Source organism: Puntigrus tetrazona, chromosome 20 (genome assembly GCF_018831695.1).
Source record: "Puntigrus tetrazona isolate hp1 chromosome 20, ASM1883169v1, whole genome shotgun sequence".
NCBI classification, from domain to species: Eukaryota; Metazoa; Chordata; class Actinopteri; order Cypriniformes; family Cyprinidae; genus Puntigrus; species Puntigrus tetrazona.
In genome coordinates, this window is record NC_056718.1 from 17997414 (window position 1) to 18017985 (window position 20572).

A 20572-nucleotide genomic window follows, 5' to 3' on the forward strand; every position below is an offset into this window, starting at 1 on the left:
AGGGGTTTTTTTTATTGCTAACATGCTCATATATGCTCACTGTGTATAACTCCACCATCAATGCTGGAAAGACATGGTCCAAGCTGGTTTATGCTGGTTTAGTGCTGGTCTTGAAATTAGCAGGTTGATTTGAATTCCAATCTAAATACGAATAAAAGAAAATAGAATTTAGATAACAAGAAACGTAAGGTGTGTCAAGATGTTAATTATTGGCTTGCCGTTGTTTGAAAGCTATCCAGCCTTTGAAGGTTCTGAAAGATGTTCAAGTTTATAGATATTTATATTACACATCTGGCAGATGCTTTTGTTGAACTTACATCACAAGTTATATTAGTTCATGCATTCTCTTGAATCAAAACAGCCTCGGCATATTGATATACTACTCTATGGGACCTATACTACAAATAGAATTTTATGTAGATTGGATATATTTCATAAATTAACTTTTGTGGACAAGAGTGGAAATACATTTAACTCCCCAAAATACCTGTACTGATTTTCTCATATTTCATATTCATATTTAAAATGTCATTTCAACTTCATGTCGAGTATTGCCAATTCTATTAAGTTTTATTTAAATGGAAACTTTTATACTGAGATGGAACCAACTGAGTGTGCTTTAAGGCTGAGATATGACCTCAATTTGACCTAAAAGCAAATGCATTTTATTTAAATGCTGTATGATAGCAAGTTATTTGTATGTATGAATTATAACTCTTTTTGTTAGTGTTCTCCTCATGTTCTTGTTGGCACAATCCTGTCTTTCCTTTGCGGTGGATGTAAAGTCTCATCGTCCACCGAGACTTCTTTTTGCCTCTGGGAGATTTTGTTTTTCTCCTGTATGCGCCGCTCAACTGTAAATTGCATTTCGGGCTTAATTTGCAATTCGCACACCCAAGCCAGGGCTTAGCTTGTTAAAGGCACGTTATCTAAGTTTCTGATCATCTGTTAATTGATGGGAACTCTGTTTGGACATCTACAGTCGATACGCCGTTGGATAAAACCAATGAATTTTTAGTCCGTTACAAAATGAATGATGTGTATTTTTAGCCCAGGTCATGTCTTCTAGGGTGGGGAAAGAGGTGACGTTGGTAGTTTCTTGTACGTCAGCCTTGACTAAGGGTTGTATGGCTGTCCAGGTTGTGCGTAATACCCTGCCTTGGTGTAGCCCCATCCACAGACACTGGGGGGGCTGAACCAGGGGAAGGGGTGTGCCGTTATAAGAGGGGAGAGAAAGGGAGCAGGCAAGCAGTTGAACAAACCAAGAAGCTGAAGATTGGACATATCCGCCACACCTCAAGACCGAAAGTGAGAGAGAGACTGAGAGCTTCCCAGTTTTCACAGAAGGCAGGTAAAACAAGGTGTCATGTGATGCCTCTCGTATTTTTCTATTGATTCTCTAATTCCACAGTGAAAGAATGTAGATTATAACTGTTATGTTAGGTCATTGTTTTGTTTTGCCTAACAATAATTTTGCGATTAGTCACTTTTTTTTGCTTGTCTATTAATGTTTAATATTTGTTTAAGCAAAAGCGACTGCAGTTGACATCACAGTCTGTGTTTTTCTCATGGCAGTGCGATTAGGCTAATATTAATGTGATAAGGTCCCTTGATGACGTTTTAATGATTAGCGCTGTTCTGTAAATAATTTTTTCCATTACTCATAGCTTTTCCACATTAATCGTCTTCAAGGCTACCAGTTAACTGACATTATCTTAGTGTTTGTTTGTTTTTTGTTTTTGCTTGCTTGTGAAGTTGAGTTTTGCGTTTGAATATATTGCATTTTTTGCTTAATAAGGTACTCTCTTAAATTATGTATTCCCGTGTAAGAACAAAACAATTTGGATTATGTTTGTGGAGGTGTAGTGTTACGGACTGTTTTAAATTAGTACTCCACTTACAATTGATTGAAATTGCACATAACACTATATAACATTCGAGACGACAGTGTTAGACGAATGTAATTCATTCAAAGCTTTGATCACAGAGACCTGAGTGCTCTGTTTGAAGTCAGTGATTAGGGAAGCACAGCTATTTTGACTCTCCATTTACTTTTTAGTTTTTTTGCTGTAATTAAACTAAACTTAACATAATGTGTCAACAGATTCTCCCTTTAATCAACTAGCATAGGTGTTTTTGCATACGAGTGCGCTATTCATTTATATAAATGTATCAGCTTTTAGGATTAAATAACACAATCAATAATAAAAAAATACGGTATATCTATGTGTTGCATGGTTTAGTCATTTGGCCATAATCAAAGTTTTTTGTTTGCTTGTTTGTTTTGTTTCGTGAAGGTAAGGAACAAATATTAACTCCTGTCAATGTGCTGATAATTTTAAAATGATTTAAAATGATTTTATTTTATTAAAAGAAAAAACCCATAAACAAAATATATATAACCCCATAAAACTAATGATTCATTTATTTTTAATTATGAAAATTAACACACATCAAGCTAGATTAGGCTCATATATAATACAATATAATACAAAATAATGAACATGTTAAAAAAAAGTCTTTTATTTTGCTTCCATCATTGGACGCGCAAAGCGCACACCGCATCTAAATAAATCTTCCAAATTGCACATATTATGCATCCCATAATAAATTCATGCAACAATCTTCTATGAATTTAAATATGAAAGCTGCTTGTCTAATTTAGCTTAATTATTTTAAAACTTTGCACTGCATTAGGGAGACTAGTTTTCCTCAGATTAATTACCTGAGCCATGTTAAATTGATTTTTACCCTAAAATCCATTAGAGCAGAAGTGTTGCATGCATAATTACGTACATCTATCAATTAGAGCTGTATTCTCTTACACTGGGCAAAAGAAAATCTATTAAATCAATTAATGCTCTCAGTGGATTTCCAGAAGTTGTCAACATTTAAGCTTGAGCAACATATTCAATATTAATTGCAATGACAAATACAATTCTCCACAATCAAAGAATCACTCAGAGAGAACCAGTATAAGGTCAAAGCTGCCATATCTAGGGTTCACTTTTTCTATTACTCGTAATTATGCATAATTGTGATACTTAATTGATTGTATTTTATTCCAACCGCATGATCTCAGCTGCGTCTGAACTTGGAATATAGTATATATAGTATATGTATAGTATCATACAATAACACTGCTCAAGTTAGAAATTTCTTATTACACCTCTACATCTCATTGAAAGCTTTATTATTCCAAAACAACTTTTTTTGAAGCCCGTTTCATTTTGATTTGGAAATCGCAAATGCTGTAAAGAAATCGTGACTTTCCATGAGCCAAACAGTCTAATATATGCATTTGGCTATTACCCCTGCTTTAGATTTAAATGGCGGTGACGGTGACATTTATTGCACTTTCTTTTTGCAATTGAAATATCATGCCGATAGTCCTTCAAAAATAAATAAAGAAAGAAACTTTTCACTCCCTCCCCCCCATCTTTTTATGGTAAATTCACAGCTCATTGTCATGGCCACAGGGAGGATAATGCAATGATTGCTGCTGTTCTGCCAGTGAAGAGGCAGTGTGTGTGGAGGGGAACCATGATCATCTGCAACGGGACTGCAGACTCTGAGCCCTCTGGCAATCATTGTGCTCTCAATTAAAGTAACCATGCGAATCCCCCATTCCTCAATGGAAATGGTTATGACAATGAAAAGAGCCTAGATTATTTTGATACAATGCTATTACGAAGGACAAAAAAAAATATAGCTAGATATAGCAAACAGGTGAGCTATCATTCACTGCGTAATAAATCTGAGATGAAGTGCCTTCGCATTCAGGGTATGATATTAATGTGGATGAGGAATGAGAAAGAGGTCATGGTCCTCCTTGCGTCTGCTGTGGAGCAAACACGCAAAAGTAATTATTATTTGCTCATTCTTGACATGTCACGACACAGTTGACCAACGAAAATGGTAATGGGAAAAACAGAAGGCAGAAGTAAAGCTGCTTTTCCAGAATCTGATGGTGACTTAGTTCAGGCATTTGTGTTTCAGCCACGGCACGGGAACAGAATGAGAATGGGGTCTGGTGTTTGCCGTGGAGGTGATACGATCAGGTGGCTGTAGGAGAGGGCGAGCGCACCGGTCAAATCAGATTAGTCGCATTCCCTTAGATTAGTCAAAGACTGCGGACAGAGCGCCTCCTCTGTGAGCATTGCATTAGGACTCACAGGCATTCACTCAATAATTCCCCACTAAATATTTTGTTATCATTTACTCACCTTCATGTCAATCCAAACCAATAGTAGTGTTCAAAAACCCCTCATTATGCATCAGTATTTTATTTATTGTTTTATTCTTTATCATTTATTTTTCTTTTTATACTGGACAGAACATCAGCTCAACCTCGATTAATGCTCTATAAATTAGTTTACTTACCGATACAAAAGAAATTACAACTTTGATTTAAAAAGGTCAATTAAAGCACTATGTGCATAGCTAGATAGGTATTAGTGCTGTCAAATGATTAATCATGATTAATTACATCCAAAAGTTTTGTTTACATAATATATGTGCAGTGTATATATTTAAGTACATTATATATAAATTACCAAACATTTTTAGGTTTATATATTAAATATATTTATTTATAATATAAATTACTATAAAATGACTATAAAAATAGACATGTAAATATTTTATAGATTTGTGTGGATATTTATACACAATAAATATGCACAGAACATAAACCTTTATTTTGGATGCAATTAATTGCACTAATATATAAAATATATAATATAAAATATTGACTTTTTATAATTTTTTGTATGTAATAATTTAGCTTATCATTTTGTAATGCAGCTAAGCATAGCTTGATATTTAACTAAAAATGAATACAATAATACAACATTATTGTCAATTTGTCATAATTTACTCACCCTCATGTTAAAAAAGAAAGTGAACAAAACACTGGATCCCACTAACTTTCATTGTATGGACAGGAAAAAAACACTCAAGATAAAAAGTCTTATATCATAGGCCTATATTTTAAGGACATACTGTATATCCACGCCTTCTAGACGTTGGGGTCAACAAGTACCTTACAGGTTAAACAGGACACTTCTATCTCTCTGCTAAATAATAAGAACAGTATTAGTATTGCAGATGAAAGTAGCTGAGGTTTATGCTTTTGCACTTTCCCTCCAGCTGTTTTCATGTTTTCCATTATCTCCAGCAAATAAGAAACTGTAGCAGGGGATGATCGTAAAAAAGTTCCATCAAATCACTCTCCAGATTGAACTGTATTAATGATGCAAGGGATTTAATTGGTTGGAAACTTTTTTTTGCTGCCGAGCCTTTTTGTAGTCCTTCTCTCAGAGTGCTCTGGATACCCATGTCCACATGAGGGGCTATAATTATATATACTCTTTGCTCACTGAGCAGAGACGTCTCATCTCATCGTGCTTTTATTGTCAACTTTTCGTCACTGCTCTGGAGTTCACCGAAAGATTTTTGTTGGCTTTCATCAAAGAAAGCTTTTAGAGATGAGCGTACATGTGTGCGTTTCTCTCCTAATGCGGTCGTGACTAATGTGTGCTGGCGCAGTGCGTGAGTCAGAGTTTGATGGAAACTGCATTCCCGCTCTTTCTCTCCCGCACTCATTTCCTTCTCATTATGCCACACACACTAATTCAGACATTAATTAGGGCCTATGATGAGTTTCCTTAATGAACTTCAGTATGTGTGGGGAAAAAAAACAGATGGTGGCTTGCAAATTTTGACATGTTTCAGCGGTGACAGTAGTGGTGGTGATCATTACCTTATACATTCATGTGTGAATTTCGACAAATATGTTTGATTCACTTTGAGGGTTCTGTATTGACTGTGATTGTCGCGAGGTGATCTTATCTCTGGAAGCACATGTTTTTTGGCTTTAGGGAAAACTGGACCCGTTTCTGGGTTTATCTTAAAAATGTGTCATTATCAGTCCTAATATCTGGGATTAGCGGGAATTCGTTTAGCTGATTGACATAGGTTAAAAAATTGTATCCAGAGCTGATTATAGCTACAGGTCAAATTGGCAAATACAAATCTGTGAAATTTTCTAGACCAAGGGTTTCAGCGTTTTATGAAGACTCTTAAAAAATGTGCCAAAATGTGGTTTTCATTGATAGAGAACGTATTTTCTTAGTGTGTAAAAAAAATCTTCCTCACTATAAAGAACTCCGTGAATGTTCTTATCATTACCTTTTAATAGAAAAAGAAAGCAAAAGAGTATGGGAAATTAGATTCGCTTGGTATTGCTTCATAATATTAAGAATATTACCTAATTAGATTATAATTTGCAGCTGTTCATTCAAATAATTATAAAATGAATGAAAATATATTTCTCTTATGATAAATCTGTATTTATATGATAAAACATACTGTTAAAAACAGTAATATTAAGTATTATTATAATTGTAAAAATACAATACAATATTTATATTAAATATAATATATTAATATTTTTTTTTAAATAGGCTTTATTTTAAATTGCAATTCATTCCTGTGAAAGCAAAGCTGAATATTCAGCAACCGTTACTTTAGAAGAAAAATGTCTTTATTATAATTTTTTATTCATTTAATGCATACTTGCAGAATAAACCTATAATTATTTCTAGAAAGACAACCGTCCCAAAATTTACATATAGTAAGAAATGGTGTAAAAATCTCTTTAAAGTATTCTCCTTGGATGAAAAACCTGGTACTGAGCTGTAAAATGAGTTTAAGAACTAGGCTTGATGAAGCCAAGGGGCAAAATTGAATCAAATTAGAATCCCTGATGTAGCTAAATTGCTTAGCATATTCCATTAGAGTTGTAAGATTTCTTTTTTTTCTGAATATCTTGGAGCCACTTAAAATTTGCTGTTACTTTATGAAACTATACCGTCTCAGCTACTATAAAGTTCCTAGAGCATCTGGAGAGTCATTCGTTTATGCTCCTCTATACAGACAAAGTGTTATAAATTGAACATTGAAGAATAATTTCCAATGAAACATCTCGCCCCTCTACTCTTCTTTTTCCTTCATCAGATATCCGGTTATCTACTCTGACTACGTTCCTGCTTCGTTTGTTTGTTCCGGTGTGTGTTCTGTGAAGAAGTCATGAAGACCCCATTTTGGACCCTGCTGCTCTTATGCCTGTGCTCCTCGGGTCACAGCGACTGCCAGGGGGACTGTTTAACCTGTGGACTCATCCTACCTGAACAACAAGCGTTTAACACATTGGTAAGCACCACAAACCCCCTATTAATGTTTGTGGTTTCGAAACGAGATTGCAATAAGTCAAAGATGTCTGTTATCTTACAGCAGGAGTAGATGAGAAAACTGTGATACGAATTGACTTTGTTAAAAGTTGGTCGTTTTCACGATAGTCGCTGTAATCAAGTTGCTAATGACTATTCAGACCAAACAGCTGTGACTGGGGTGATTGGGGTAATGTCTGCCCATAATTGGCTGCTGTGGTGCCGTCAGCTGCTGATGTTGTGGGTAGAAGTGATTGACACTTGGTGGAGGCGCTCTTGCCGTAACCAGATGGGTCCCTGTGGGCATGCTTGTGCTCTGCGACACCACAGTGGTGTTAGACGTTAACATTTCATCAACAGATACATACACAAACTAAGAAGATAGTGTATTCACAATCACGTACAAAAAGGGGGTTTCGCAGAAAAAAGCATTTTTAGTTCCCCAAAGAATATATTATTTTTCATTTAAAAAATCTGAAGAACCTTTTTGCAATATAATAACTTTTTGTGCAGTGGAAAGGTTCCATTTATGTTGAAAGTTCATCACTGAACCATCAATGCCAATAAAGAACCTAATTTTTAAAAGTATGCGTGTGCATTAGGCGCATCTGTATTTCATAGCTGTCCCCATATATCTGAATGTTTTTCATTTGCCATCAACATTCAATTTTGCTGTGGCCTATTACTTTCTATTCATTCAAATTCTAGTTTCACTCCACTGCTATAAGCCCCTATACAATTTATGACTTTCTCCCTATAAATGGGAAATTAAAAAAAAAATGTCTCACTCGCTACATACACGTTCCTAAAAAGGGCATCACATAAACATTTTGTGGAAAGAAACTGCATTTGTCTACATTTATCATATACAAAATGATGATTTTTATCCCATTCCAGTCACTCAATTATCATATCATTTCTTGCACCAATGCCACTTATCATTTCACACCTCATTGCAGTGGTAAGACCATTTGTGTGCAGCATTGTGCTGCTAGGAATTTTCTATACTCAGCTTTTTGATTAAAAAGGGCACATTCAAATCATCAATAAAATATAAATTCACTAAATGAAAAAAATATTAAAAGCATACAATACAGGAATAGACATTTGATATAATTTTACAAAAGATTTCTTTTACAAATAAATGGTTTTCTGTCGTTTGAAGCATATCAAAGTATTCAGCACTAAGAAATGAGCACCAATCAACATATTATAATTTCTGAAGGATCATGTGATCCTGAAAACTGAAGCAAAGACTGCTGAAAATTCAGCTTTGCCACCCCAGAAATGAATTCCATTTTAAAATATGAAAAATAAGATTGAAAGTAGTTAAAATGTTCAGTACAATTTATGCAATATTAGTCAATATTAAGGGAATTTTGTACTATAAAAATATCTTGCCATGTAAAAAAAATCTCTGCTGTTTCGTAGGTATGTATCCTGGAATGTGAGTCACAGGCGTCTCCTGCATTGACCTGGGATTTGTGTTACCAGGCAGCAGGTCTGAACCAGCTTCCACTACCATTACAGGAGGAGAAAACATCAAAGCGCTCTGATGATGAAGCGGAGCCTCTGGCCACAGTGAGCATAGAAAATGACAATGGTGTTGAGTATACTGAGGCTTTGGAGCGGTTTCGACACGCCGCGCAAGCGCTCCGCAGCCAGCAGCCTTCAGAGGAGGAGGAGAAACTGGAAATTTCATATGACCCAGACCTTGACCCAAGGACAGAGGAGGACCAGGATGGCGTAGGAGAAGAGAAGAGCGGTGAAGCAGCCGTAAGCATATCCAAGCGATTTGGAGGCTTTATGAAAGGTCGTCACGGTTTCCGGAAGTTGGTGAGCTCCGGAAGGCCTTTGCAGAAACGCTACGGTGGCTTCATAGGGATAAGGAAATCTGCCCGCAAGTGGAACAACCAGAAACGCGTGAGTCAGCTACTGAGGCAGTACCTGAGCTTGACAGGTCGCTCGGGGCGTTCGGGTCACATCAGCAACCTCTCCACCAGAAACCGAAGACAGAGTGAAGTTTAGCCGGCCTTAGAGCACAGGCCCTGGTCTTTTCACTTACCTCAGCTCAACTGCTCATCAGCCATCAGTAACTGTGAACATCTATCATGCACCACAGGCCAGAACTAGCTAAATCTGTGTTTAATCAAAGAAGAGGAATATTTTGTATAGCGTTGGTTTTTATCATTGACATTTCCATGGTGCCGTTCCTGACATCAAAAACATCTCAATCAAGTCGTTAGGACAAATGTTGCTGATGAGAACTGATTGTTCATTGCAGAATCAAAACTCCTAGAATTAACCTTGAAGCATTGTGAAAAAAATAAAAGGCAAAGCAGTGAAACTTGAATTGAGCGCGTGAATCAGTTACAAATGAGAGCAGTGGCTTGTAGTGGAGTATGGGGCTTTCTTGTTCTGTTTGAGAGAAAAGCACTTTATATTTTAACCTCGCACACTGTGTTGTGCTAAGATTCGTTGTTTTGCACGCAGCCTTGATGTATAGAACTGTTTTAAAAATTTAATAGAGCAATCAAACGAGTTCTAACAAAATCAATATTCAAAGAACGATAACCTCTATGGGCTGGTTGACGTTTTTGGATCAATGCTGCCCTCTGGAGTGTACACTCGAAATTATGCTCCGAAAAACCCTGACAACATCACTGAAAATAGTCGGCAACTTTAGGCTTTATTATCAAAACCTCGGTCCGTGCATGTTAGCCAAACAGAAGACGCTGGGGTGGCTTTCTGCCAATGGAATGAGTCTGAGGGCGGGATTACCCATTTGTCCTAACAATATAAGATTTGACTTGTTCAGAAAATCAGTTTAAAAACAAAACTTCAGTCATTATTATTGCAAATCAGTTTGGTGCCAAAAATGGCACCGGTTTGGTTCAGCTTGATGGTAATGGAATTTCGGTTTATCGCGTGTTCCAGCATTCTGCATTTGTTTGTGCATGAGAATATACATCTGACTTCATCTTTAGTGCTTGACCCCCCTCACCCCACCCCCACATTATGAGTTATGAAAACTGACACCCCACATGTAAAGAAAGAACTAGCAGATAGGCTTTCAGTGTACTTTACAGTATTCTTCATATAAATGTACAGTTTTGTGTTTTGTGTGTGTAGACATCTTGGATTTGTGAATATTTTTCATTTCAAACACATTCTGCAAGCATTTTCGGAAAGTTTTTTTTTTCTATTTAATCCTTTCCACTTGTACATGAAATGCACACAAAAGGCCAATAAAATAATTTTACGATTGTTCTTGTTATTTGTCATGCGCAAATGACAAGCTTTTGAAATTTGCATATTTTATCTTGTGTCTTTTAATCATACATAACTTTTTTTTTCAGTATGACGTTACGCTTTCAAATCCTTTTAGATGGTCCCAAAGGGATGATTCCAGTATTATACAAGACCTTAACACTTTTGGAAGGATGACAAGAAACGTACAAAAGGAAACAAGCCCGATCTATTCACCGGGCAGTATTCAGTCAAGCTCCCTTTAACTCTTTGCAATAGCACTTTGGTATTCAATCAAAAGGTTATAGCTGCACTTTTATCTCCATCAGACAACATACTATGGCCACCAATGTGGCCAGCATCATTCACAACTTTCACTCAACACCACTGTAGCTTTATATCTGGCAGTTTAGATTGATTAGGAAGCGCTATGGCATACGACCTAAGTCAAACCTCGCGAAACTCAAAAGTTGTGACTAAATTCAGAGTAAATACGTAGAAAAAAAAAGACAATACATGACAGCACACTGTTACACCTTTCAGGCTAACAAAACGGCAATAGAAAAAACATCATGAAAATGCTCAAAGCAATACATTGTCCACAGTATACAAAAATCAACAATCACTTAAATATCTCGGGTATGGATTAAGTGCAGGACTGGGGTAGAAAAAACACCTTGATCAGATACAGGATTACACTTTAGTCTCGTGAGAGGGCAGAATTCACCTTTGAAGGGCTGGGATCCTACTACTCCACAGTCTCAACAGCTAGTACCAGCGTTCACTTTGTGGGAAAACATAACAAAAACACTTTTAACTCTGGGAAAACAAAAAAAGGTAGAAAAGTGAAAAGACGGGTCCTCTACAGTGCAGGAAAGAGCTGGAGGAAAGAAAGAAAATGGAGATTCTTTCTTGTCCCCTAAAGTCTTTTTTTTTTGTTTAATCTGGGAACCGCTGACAGGCTTTCTTCCAGCGGCAAGCAGTGCACCATTGGTCCCTACGCTCCACGCCATACACTTTTCGGCACTTTTTGGCCTCACCTCGACCCTTCCTATGGACACAAGAAGGATAAATACACATTGAAAACAGTGTACAATTAACTAACGTACATAGCTTTTTAGAGTGCAACACTCTGTAGTCAGAATGACTAACTTCAAAACAAGCCATGTTAATTTCACAAAGAGAGATATTATTTCTTAGCTACAGAGGGCAGCATTTAACTGAGCCGCATGATCTGATACCTGAATGAACAGTGCCCTCTGGAGGGAGATGCACTCATGGTCTGTGATCTGGTGGGGGCGCTGTTCCTCTGTAGCCACTGTTCTCCAACACTCACCGACCGGCTGCGAGATGCTGGAATCTACAGATCAACACAGTAACAAAAAGGACAGATGGCTTAAAGTGTTCGATATTACGACATTAAGTGTCTGTTTTTGGAGAGGCAGACCAACCTGAGGTTTCTGCTGGACGTCACCAGACGGGGTCCAGCTGCAAAAGGTGGGAGAGCCTGGAGAGACCGTGACCTGAATGGGTGCGCAGGCCTGCAGAAAAAAAACACAGCGATGGAAAAAACAAAACACTACATTAAACACATCATTATAAAAGTTTTTATCTGTTTCTATAATCAGTAATAAAGGGATAGTTCACCCATTAAATTAAATCTGTTCATTAGACTCTTGCTCAATTCATACAGATTTATGTTTAGAATTAACTTTTTGAGTCTTCTAAGTTACCTAAATTTTCAATGGAGGAACAGAAACTTCTCAGACTTCATAATAAAAAACCTTAATTTGTGAATAAACGATGACAGAATTTAGTTTATTTTTATTTTAGTTTAGTTCGTTTATTTTAGTAAGCTATACCTTTCATTTCAGAACTGCATCATATTATCCGTTTTAGCTATTATCTCAGCTGATCTGTACCTGATAGAGATGTTCGGTGTGGATCTGCCACACGCTGCTTGGAGCTGATTGGCTGAGCGGGCTTGATTGGACTGGAGCATCTTGGGGTCCTGGGGTGGATTGGCTTTGTGTGGAGCTGCAGGATGTCCAGGCCCCGCTGGAGAAGGATGGAGCAGGAGATGGAGGTGCAGTTTCCTCATCTTCAGAGGAGACCTCTGTGTAGTAGAAGTCTTCCTCCCTATGAGACTGCTCTGAGCCCCCACTGTTTAATATAAAAAAAAAAATACATGCATTATTTATAGGTCATTTTCAAGCCAATTGAAACTTGTCGATTTATACATGCATTTTTTTTTTACATAATAAACGCTGACATTGCTCAAAGATGTTTCATAACGTTCCAGCGTCATCTCAGTTGTTCCAAGAGTTTGGTGTGCGAGGGCATACTCACCCCAGGTGAAGAGTACGGATGTGCCGTTTCATTCCAACCCGTGATGTCAGCACTTTCCCGCAGCCAGGCCACAGACACCTGTATGCTCCCCTGCTCAAGCTCTAAGAATGAGAAAGAAAAACTAAGAGTGACTCACATGCATTTTTTAAACATCAGCTTAAAACTCTATTCCCCCTCAGGTTCTGCAGTCTGACGGTCTTCTCATTCTCACCTTGCACCTCCTGGCCTCCGGCTCCTCACATGCAGCCTGGTCCAGCTCCATGTGCAGTCCTTCGTCTGTCGGTTGGCCGAGGCTCCTGTCCATCTCGGTGACCGATGGAGAAGGGGCTGGGCTGACATTGCCGTGGTCCCAGCTCCAGTAACCACTGCTGCCGCTGTCAGACAGCTCACCTCCACAACACTCCATGTCCCCTTTAGTCACAGACAAAAAAAGGAAGTGTGAATAACACACATAACCATACAGTTGCTAAATTAATTGGTAGGATTTGTGTTCAAATAAATGTTAGATTAAAAAGTAAAAGTACATTTTACAAAAGAGAGGGAGAAACCACAGAACTGGAAACCTGCATGTTGGTATGCATGTTGGACCGTTTAATAAAATTTTAATATAATAATTACATGTTTATGTGATTAAATAAGTGTATAATAAGTGTGATTATTTTTTTAATTACATATGTGACAAGTTGCAGGTTGTCGGATTGCATGTTGGACTGCATAATATATGTATGTTATTTAATCGTTTAATAAGTGAACGTAAATAAATATTAAAAAAACATATAACTCCTAAAATAACTGTCGAGTTGTGTTTTATACTATATAATAAAACTGAAACGTTTTATATACTAAATAATTAATTAACTGAGTGCATGATTAGAAAAAGCAAAATAATAAAAATTAAAGGCTGACAACCCTTAAGAATTGCTAAATTAATTTTTGGGTTGTGTGCGCCACATCGTGGAAAAAATATAAGATGCATTTAGTTCAAAAGTAAAATGAATAATATAAAAACATTTGAAAGAATAAAAATCTACCAAATTCTAAAAGTCTACTAGGCGAGAATCTGATGAGACTTGCGCTAGTTTGTCAAGTGCACACCGCAAAGTGTGGTTTGCAAAAAAAAAAAAAAAAAAAAACAGTTCACCTGGTAGGAGGTCCCTCTGTGGGGGGCTTTGGACCACTGGACTGCAGGACAGACTGGTGAGCACCATTGCAGCCATGATCTCATCCATCTCCACCGACTCAGGACTTCTGAAATAAGGCAGAGAGTAAAAACTCTTCACACGACTGCAATACACTGCATTACAGGTCTATAAAATAAGAAAGCCGACAATAACGTTTCACCTTTATCAAACTATATCTGCTGAGTAATTCTGCTCTAATAGAGTCGGTGTTGTTCTAAGAGCTGGTATTACATTATATTTAGACGGCAATGAGCTAGACGAATGAAATTGATCTGTATGATAACCTGTAAGGTAAATTCACTCCGGAAGACCGTGGGAAGGATAGGTTTGTTTGCTTCGCCGACCACTCTGTCCCTGCATTCAGCTTCTTCTGCACACCCACCGCTTCTCCCTGGCCACAACACTGCATGTAGACCTGGAGGTTTGGAAACAATCAGTTACACACTTTCTTCATCTACGCCTAAGTTACAGGGGCTATAGCTCCCCCTTTATTCTAACGCATACCAATCCGTCCTGCCCTTCTGTGCACATCGATATCGTGTCTAGTCCTGCTCTGGATCCCACCGCAGCCATGCTGTGCCCTCTCAGCTGAACAGTCGGCTTTGGCTCTCCGCACAAAAAGCTAGAAAGCAGGAAAAAGCATGTTAGAACAACGTGCGTGTTTTCGTCTAAACGCCAGGCTGGATTATAGCAACTCCCAGGCTCTGCGACAGCGCCACGAGGCCACGAAAACGTGGAAAATAATAAATAAATAATTACATTTACAAGCAACACCCTTCATTAAAAACTAAAGCACTCGTACGAGATTTTAAGATAAATGCGTTAGTCGTACAAGACTTGAATGTGGAAGACAACAAGGTAACGTAACTAAAAATACCTTTAACGAATGCACGCGATGGATTTTTGCATATAGATAAGCAGCGCAGTCGGATATTGCTCGGTGCCTTTACTTTTTTTAGGGCAACACACCCCCTGACTGCGAGCCTCTCAGATACTGTAACTCCGGATTTAGGGAGTGAAATCATCGACAGATCCAAATCCCGCATCGGAATTCGGACTGGGATGTTTTGAATGCGTTCACGAAAAAGATCCGTTCACTGATTCATTTTGTAGCTCCGCATCCCATTGACTGGATACACTGTAAACGAGTCTTTTATTATTGACTCAATGAATCACTCGCTCAACCGATTCGTTAGAAACCACGTCGTATTTTCTTGTTTTGACAAATTACTATATATTTGTATCGTGACTTTTTGAACGTATTCGGCAGTTCACGTGCACATTTTAACGCATGTGTTCATTCTCACCTCCGTCAAAGCTGACAGAAAATAAGACGCTTGCCGGGAGCCTATCATTCACACGCAGCCAAAGCCCACAACAAAGGCTTGTCTAAAAACTGCTGCCTTGCAAACACTTCGCATTTTCTTCAAAAAAAAGCTATTTTCGTTTGAATATTTAAAACAGCAAAATTAAACTGTGGCGTTTATTTAATCCAGACCCATACTTTAGCTGTAACTTCGTTGATGGGCGTTTACGTACAGCAAAAAACAACCTTCCCACTGGAGGCGGAAGCTGCGTTCTGATTGGCTGGCTCGATTCCCCGAAGGACACACCTTCGCTCAACAACGTGTGCGTACACGAGTTTCTGCTCAACCCCCGTTAATGTACACAATCAAATACGCAAAACAACAGACAGCTGCAACACAACAAATCGCATTCGTGCACGTTATTCTCGATAATACGAATGTAAAAGCCCATTAAGCCACATGCGTTTGATTGCCACACTAAAACAGATCATTTTAAACAGCGTCTTTTCTCGACACGACCGCGGTAGAATTAAAATCAGAGCAGTTCACATCAACACCGGCAATACGATTTTAGTGGCAAAAGTCTGTAGACATGCAGTAAAATAAATACCCCAATGTTTGCCATAGCGTCACTGAAAAACCGGCGTGTTTAGTGATTTTACCTTGAATGTTTTCGTAGGGAGAGATGCCGCTGTCTGCCGCTCACCCGCGCTTCTCTGCCTTCAGCCGGTCGGGGGGGGCTGTGCGTCGCGCTCGCGCAGCTTACGTGCCCTCATATTACTCACTTATGCCGAATGACAGCTGCTTACTCCAACATCTTACAGCGCACATGCTTATTTATATGGCTTCAATATTCGTGTATTTTTGTACTGTGTATTATGTTAAGTTAAATTATGTTTAAACAAAGAATTGACCCTTGTAACTACATCAATGGAAAGCTTTTTTATTCAGCTTTCAGGTGATGTATTAATCTTAATTTTAAAAAACGTACCTGGTTTTATGGTCCAGGGTCACACACGCACGCATATATATATATATATATATATATATATATATATATATATATATATATATATATATATATATATATATATATTTATACACACACAACACACACACACACACACACATATAGGGTGTGTGACCATGGCCCACAAAACCAGGTACGTTTTTTTTAAAATTGAGATTAATACATCACCTGAAAGCTGAATAAATGAGCTTTCCATTGATGTAGCAGGCTATGGTTTGTATTTGGCTGAGATGCAACTATGCGAAAATCTGGAATCTGAGGGTTGAAAAAAAATCTAAATATTGAGAAAATCTCATGCTGACCAAATTAAACTCTCGAGCTCTGGCATATGTACAGCAGGCAATTGAATAAATATGTTAACGGAACATTATCTTAATATCATAATGATTTTTGGCATAAAATAAAAATCTCTAATTTTGACCCATGCAATAAATTATACAAATATACCAGTGCTACTTATGACTTGTTTTCTGGTCGTGTCACATTTACAGTGTATACACAGTACTATTATTCTTATTACGTAATAGCTAATAATATAAAATATTAATAGTGTGGTATTATCATGTTATGGTGTATAAGAAAATAATATAACAAAAAAAGGTTATTTATAGATTTTTTTTTTCAATGTAATATACATAAAGTATTACACCATTATTTCCTTTTTTATTAATATGTGTGTGTGTGAATAGACAGACTATTTTAGGCAGATTATTTTAAGTCATTCTAAGGTAATTGCCCAGTTTAGACATTTTCCCGAGCAGTCCACGGACGTGTGCCCTTTCACCTACATCATTTGGTCTATTTCCTAAATATTCAGCATTGTGTATTTGCAAACAGACATTCAGAAGAAAGCATTCATCATGTAATGATGTCTGGGGATTATAAGCTTTCTTCTGTCGGCCGCCGTGCCCGACGGACTTCATCCTCCAAAGGGGATTTTAGGTCTGGACAGCACGAGCATGTTGGGTTTCAGTCTCTGAATCCAGTCTGGGTATTGGCTCGAAGCATTATGTCATGTGACTCACGCTGACCTACAATAACCCAGACATGGTTGGTTTCCTTTGTAGTCTTATACGAAGTTGCGGCAATGAACGGATATATTTATTGGTTCATATGATAAAAAGAAAATAAATAAAATAGTAAAATAATGATTTTTTTAACAATGTTTATACGTTTTAAGGCTTGAATAAATACAAATAATGCATTTTAAATGACATACTAGTAATGTTTGTCTGGAATAGGAGGGACGGCCTCCTTAGCGATATTACTCATATCAACCACAGTGTCCGTATCAAACAGAGGTGCTATGTTCTTCTGACTCTTGGTTTTCCAGTTCACTGCAGCATAGACAGCCGTCGGTTCTGATTCGGTCGGATGTTGAGGTAGAGCATCAGGCTGCTCCGCTGGCTGCTTGTTTACTGGTTTGTTGAGGGCTGAGATAGAGCGATTATCATCAGGCTTTGTCATTGCTGGGGAAGGGCTCTCATTCACCCCTTCAGCTGTGTCAGATGGAGGCTGTAATGGAGGCTCACTAATGCACTCATAAGGATTTTCCTCATTCAGCTGAGCCTCCACGAGTGAGTATATATGATCACTTAGGTCCTTGGCATCTTGTACATATTCAACACTCTGGGACTCGGGTAATTTCTGCAATGAGGACATTCGTTTTTAAGAAAATATTTATTTATCATTTAGCTTTTTTTTTCATATCACATACTATTACTTTTATGCTGGACATGTATTTATAAAAAAAATCATTATTAGCTTTTCTCTGTCTGCTTTGCATTACAGCGCCATTTCCTTTAGAAGATTAATCCAATAACTCTCTGGAAATTACTTATCCTCTCTTGCTGATTCACTGCAATTTACCACTAAATGATTTTAATTGACCATAATAGGATAGATATGGTTTAGTAGTGCACTGCAAACGATCTCATTGCAGGAAAAAGTGAGTTCAAAGTAAATTGTCATCACTGGTCATACTATTCAGCATTGGCTTTGTATTTAGCATGAGCTAATGATCAAATAAAGAATAATTAACTCTTAATTTTTTTTTATGTAACCTAATCTCGTTAGGTGTTTTTGGTCATATTAAAGATTAAAAAAATATTTAGAGCATTAGAAAAACATGTCTTATTTATCAATTTGTTCACTAGTGAATGCAGTGAATGGGTTTCATCAGAATCAAAGTTTAAACAGTTGAAGAAAGCAAATAATGTAAGTCATCTACAAGCTGCATGTTTGTTATGCACAATTCATTTAACTTCAAACCATTGCTTCTAAAATACACGTCCTCTATTCACAATATTACTTTTTTTCTTAGAAAAGTCTGAACCAGGAGAGAAGTCAAGCATTATTTATAAGCGAAAAGAGACCAAAAAAGTTCGCAGTCACTGCTGCAAACATTATTATGGAATATGGACTGCTATTTTGGCCAAAAGCTATGCTTGGCCAGAAGCAATGGTTTGCCAGAAATGCTGTATTGATGGACTGAAGTTGTGTGAGTTGTGTGTGTGAATTATTTTGATGTTTTTATCAGCTTTCTGACGGCACCTATTCGCTACAGAGGATCCACCGGTGAACAAGTGACGTAATGCTAAATTTGCCAAATCATCTATCAAATTTTCAGCATATTTTCATTTTTGGGGTGAATAACTCCTTTAAATAACATTTTGACTTAAAATCAAGCAATTTAGATGCTGTCGAGTGAAACATTTTTAAGCAAACTGACCATTTTTTACAGCATATTTTTTACAGCATATTTTAACAGCGAACAATATACCACTGAAGCAACAACCAATAGTAATACTAATTTATACATTGTATTCTGAGTTAGAGTTTTCTCAGTCGCTTACGTGTCGTTGAGAAGCAGACGAAATATTCGTTTTCTCTTGTCTGTGAAAATGCCTGGGTGAAACACTGTCAGATATACTGGAGACAAAAAAAATAAAAGTCAATATTTCAAATGTTACAGATGCACAGATCCACCTCGCATTCGTGTTTATTTTCCTGATATTTTTGCATGGTCTCTGCATGCAAACATAATGTTATCGGTCCATCTTTGTGGTTTAAATAAACACAAATGTACTAGAGTTGACAAACAGGTCTCTACTTTTTATAACAATAACACAAACATTAATGTTATTCATGCTGCGTGACATGCACTTGGTAACCTGTTGCTTCTGAACCTGTCATTGCACATTCCACCCATTTACTCACAGCATTCTGTTACAATCCCTCCCTTCTCCTGGGTGTGTTTTGATTCAGCACAAAATGTGATAATGACCAAATTCCTGAATACGTGTGTAAATACATAAAAAAGAACAAATGAAAAAGACAAAATCAGAGACTCACCCGAAACAGCTCGTGCAAAGGCTGTAGACTGTGACGTATATGATTATGAAGAGAGCCGACACAATGCTAATCTGAAGGGAGGAAGAGCAACCTGATAACCAGCTGACCAGACCCTCCTCGACGTGAGCCATCGCTCTTCATTCGGTTTCGGTAATGACTGAAACGTAAGAACCGAAGGAAAGCAAAATCAATAATGTGTAACAGCTGCTGTTCTCAATGAGATTGTTGATGAGCCGGTGACTACACAGGTGAGTACTTGTACAAGTCACACCTCTCTTTCATGTTAACACAGACAGGTGGTACTGCAGTGTTAACTGTATCGCTAATTTAAGGAGAAACAGTAGCGAATGAAACATAATGCCAAAAAAGCTGAAATATTAAAGAGTTATACATAAAGCAGCATAAAGTGTACCTTAATCATACATATCTTTCGAATGAACATTCATGCACTGATATTGTACATCGTCTGTTTCCATGAATTAATATCTATAAACATCTCTTGGTATGCTAAAAAAGAATAAAAGGGAATGTTCAATTACCTTTGACCTCAGTTATAGATCAGCTGTCATCGTCTTGTCTTTACTGGCAGCCGGAACACACTGATCCAACACGACGAAGTCAAACTTCCTCTTTCAGCGCCTAATTCATACATCCCTCAAAACAATTCACTTCATTTGCATACTTCTTTATTCATTTATTTAGGTGGTTATTGTAAATAACAGTGTATAATTTGTCTATTCTTATTTAGGGTTAGTTCTGTTTGACATCTATAGCAGCCAGAATTGAAGTGGATCAAAAAGGTTAATCATGGTTGTCCTAAGACAGGAACGCATTTCGGTTTTAGGACAACTGTGATGAAACGTTTCGATC

At 37.4% G+C, this 20572-nt stretch overlaps 3 protein-coding genes across 6 annotated transcripts; 1 reads left to right on the forward strand and 2 right to left on the reverse strand.

Annotated features, from left to right (window-relative positions):
• The first annotated feature begins 1238 nt into the window (after positions 1 to 1238).
• On the forward strand, positions 1239 to 10499 carry pnocb (prepronociceptin b). 2 transcript variants are annotated; one of them, XM_043220605.1, is made up of 3 exons: positions 1239 to 1351; positions 7021 to 7215; positions 8664 to 10499. In XM_043220605.1, the coding sequence occupies exons 2-3, from the start codon at positions 7093 to 7095 to the stop codon at positions 9258 to 9260; spliced, it is 720 nt and encodes a 239-aa protein (XP_043076540.1). In that variant the 5' UTR covers positions 1239 to 1351; positions 7021 to 7092; the 3' UTR covers positions 9261 to 10499. The 2 variants fall into 2 exon arrangements, with proteins under 2 accessions (XP_043076540.1, XP_043076541.1); XM_043220606.1 differs by having other exon boundaries at positions 1239 to 1347.
• Positions 10500 to 10532: 33 nt separating this feature from the next.
• On the reverse strand, positions 10533 to 16114 carry znf395b (zinc finger protein 395b). 3 transcript variants are annotated; one of them, XM_043220602.1, is made up of 10 exons: positions 15981 to 16114; positions 14516 to 14633; positions 14296 to 14426; positions 13972 to 14078; positions 13042 to 13241; positions 12831 to 12931; positions 12404 to 12644; positions 11933 to 12022; positions 11723 to 11841; positions 10533 to 11532 (listed from the first exon to the last, which is right to left on the reverse strand). In XM_043220602.1, exons 2-10 carry the CDS (start codon positions 14582 to 14584, stop codon positions 11421 to 11423), a joined length of 1170 nt encoding a protein of 389 aa, XP_043076537.1. In that variant the 5' UTR covers positions 14585 to 14633; positions 15981 to 16114; the 3' UTR covers positions 10533 to 11420. The 3 variants fall into 3 exon arrangements, with proteins under 3 accessions (XP_043076537.1, XP_043076539.1, XP_043076538.1); XM_043220604.1 differs by having other exon boundaries at positions 13972 to 14075; positions 15981 to 16038; XM_043220603.1 differs by lacking the exon at positions 15981 to 16114 and adding an exon at positions 14889 to 15023.
• Positions 16115 to 17038: 924 nt separating this feature from the next.
• Positions 17039 to 19947, reverse strand: LOC122325023. The gene is made up of 3 exons (XM_043219851.1): positions 19703 to 19947; positions 19204 to 19279; positions 17039 to 17995 (listed from the first exon to the last, which is right to left on the reverse strand). The coding sequence occupies exons 1-3, from the start codon at positions 19831 to 19833 to the stop codon at positions 17567 to 17569; spliced, it is 636 nt and encodes a 211-aa protein (XP_043075786.1). The 5' UTR covers positions 19834 to 19947; the 3' UTR covers positions 17039 to 17566.
• Between the last annotated feature and the right edge of the window lie 625 nt (positions 19948 to 20572).

Excerpts from the sequence above, each read along its gene's own strand:
- pnocb (XM_043220605.1), top strand. The coding sequence starts at position 7,093 with ATGAAGACCCCATTTTGGACCCTGCTGCTCTTATGCCTGTGCTCCTCG. Across the intron at positions 7,216-8,663 it reads AACAAGCGTTTAACACATTG|GTATGTATCCTGGAATGTGA; the intron begins GTAAGCACCACA and ends GCTGTTTCGTAG.
- znf395b (XM_043220602.1), bottom strand. The coding sequence starts at position 14,584 with ATGGCTGCGGTGGGATCCAGAGCAGGACTAGACACGATATCGATGTGC. Across the intron at positions 12,023-12,403 it reads ACACCGAACATCTCTATCAG|GCCTGCGCACCCATTCAGGT; the intron begins GTACAGATCAGC and ends TTTTTTCTGCAG. Across the intron at positions 11,842-11,932 it reads ACGTCCAGCAGAAACCTCAG|ATTCCAGCATCTCGCAGCCG; the intron begins GTTGGTCTGCCT and ends GTTGATCTGTAG.
- LOC122325023 (XM_043219851.1), bottom strand. The coding sequence starts at position 19,833 with ATGGCTCACGTCGAGGAGGGTCTGGTCAGCTGGTTATCAGGTTGCTCT. Across the intron at positions 19,280-19,702 it reads CTTTGCACGAGCTGTTTCGG|TATATCTGACAGTGTTTCAC; the intron begins GTGAGTCTCTGA and ends TTTTGTCTCCAG. Across the intron at positions 17,996-19,203 it reads CGTCTGCTTCTCAACGACAC|AAATTACCCGAGTCCCAGAG; the intron begins GTAAGCGACTGA and ends TCCTCATTGCAG.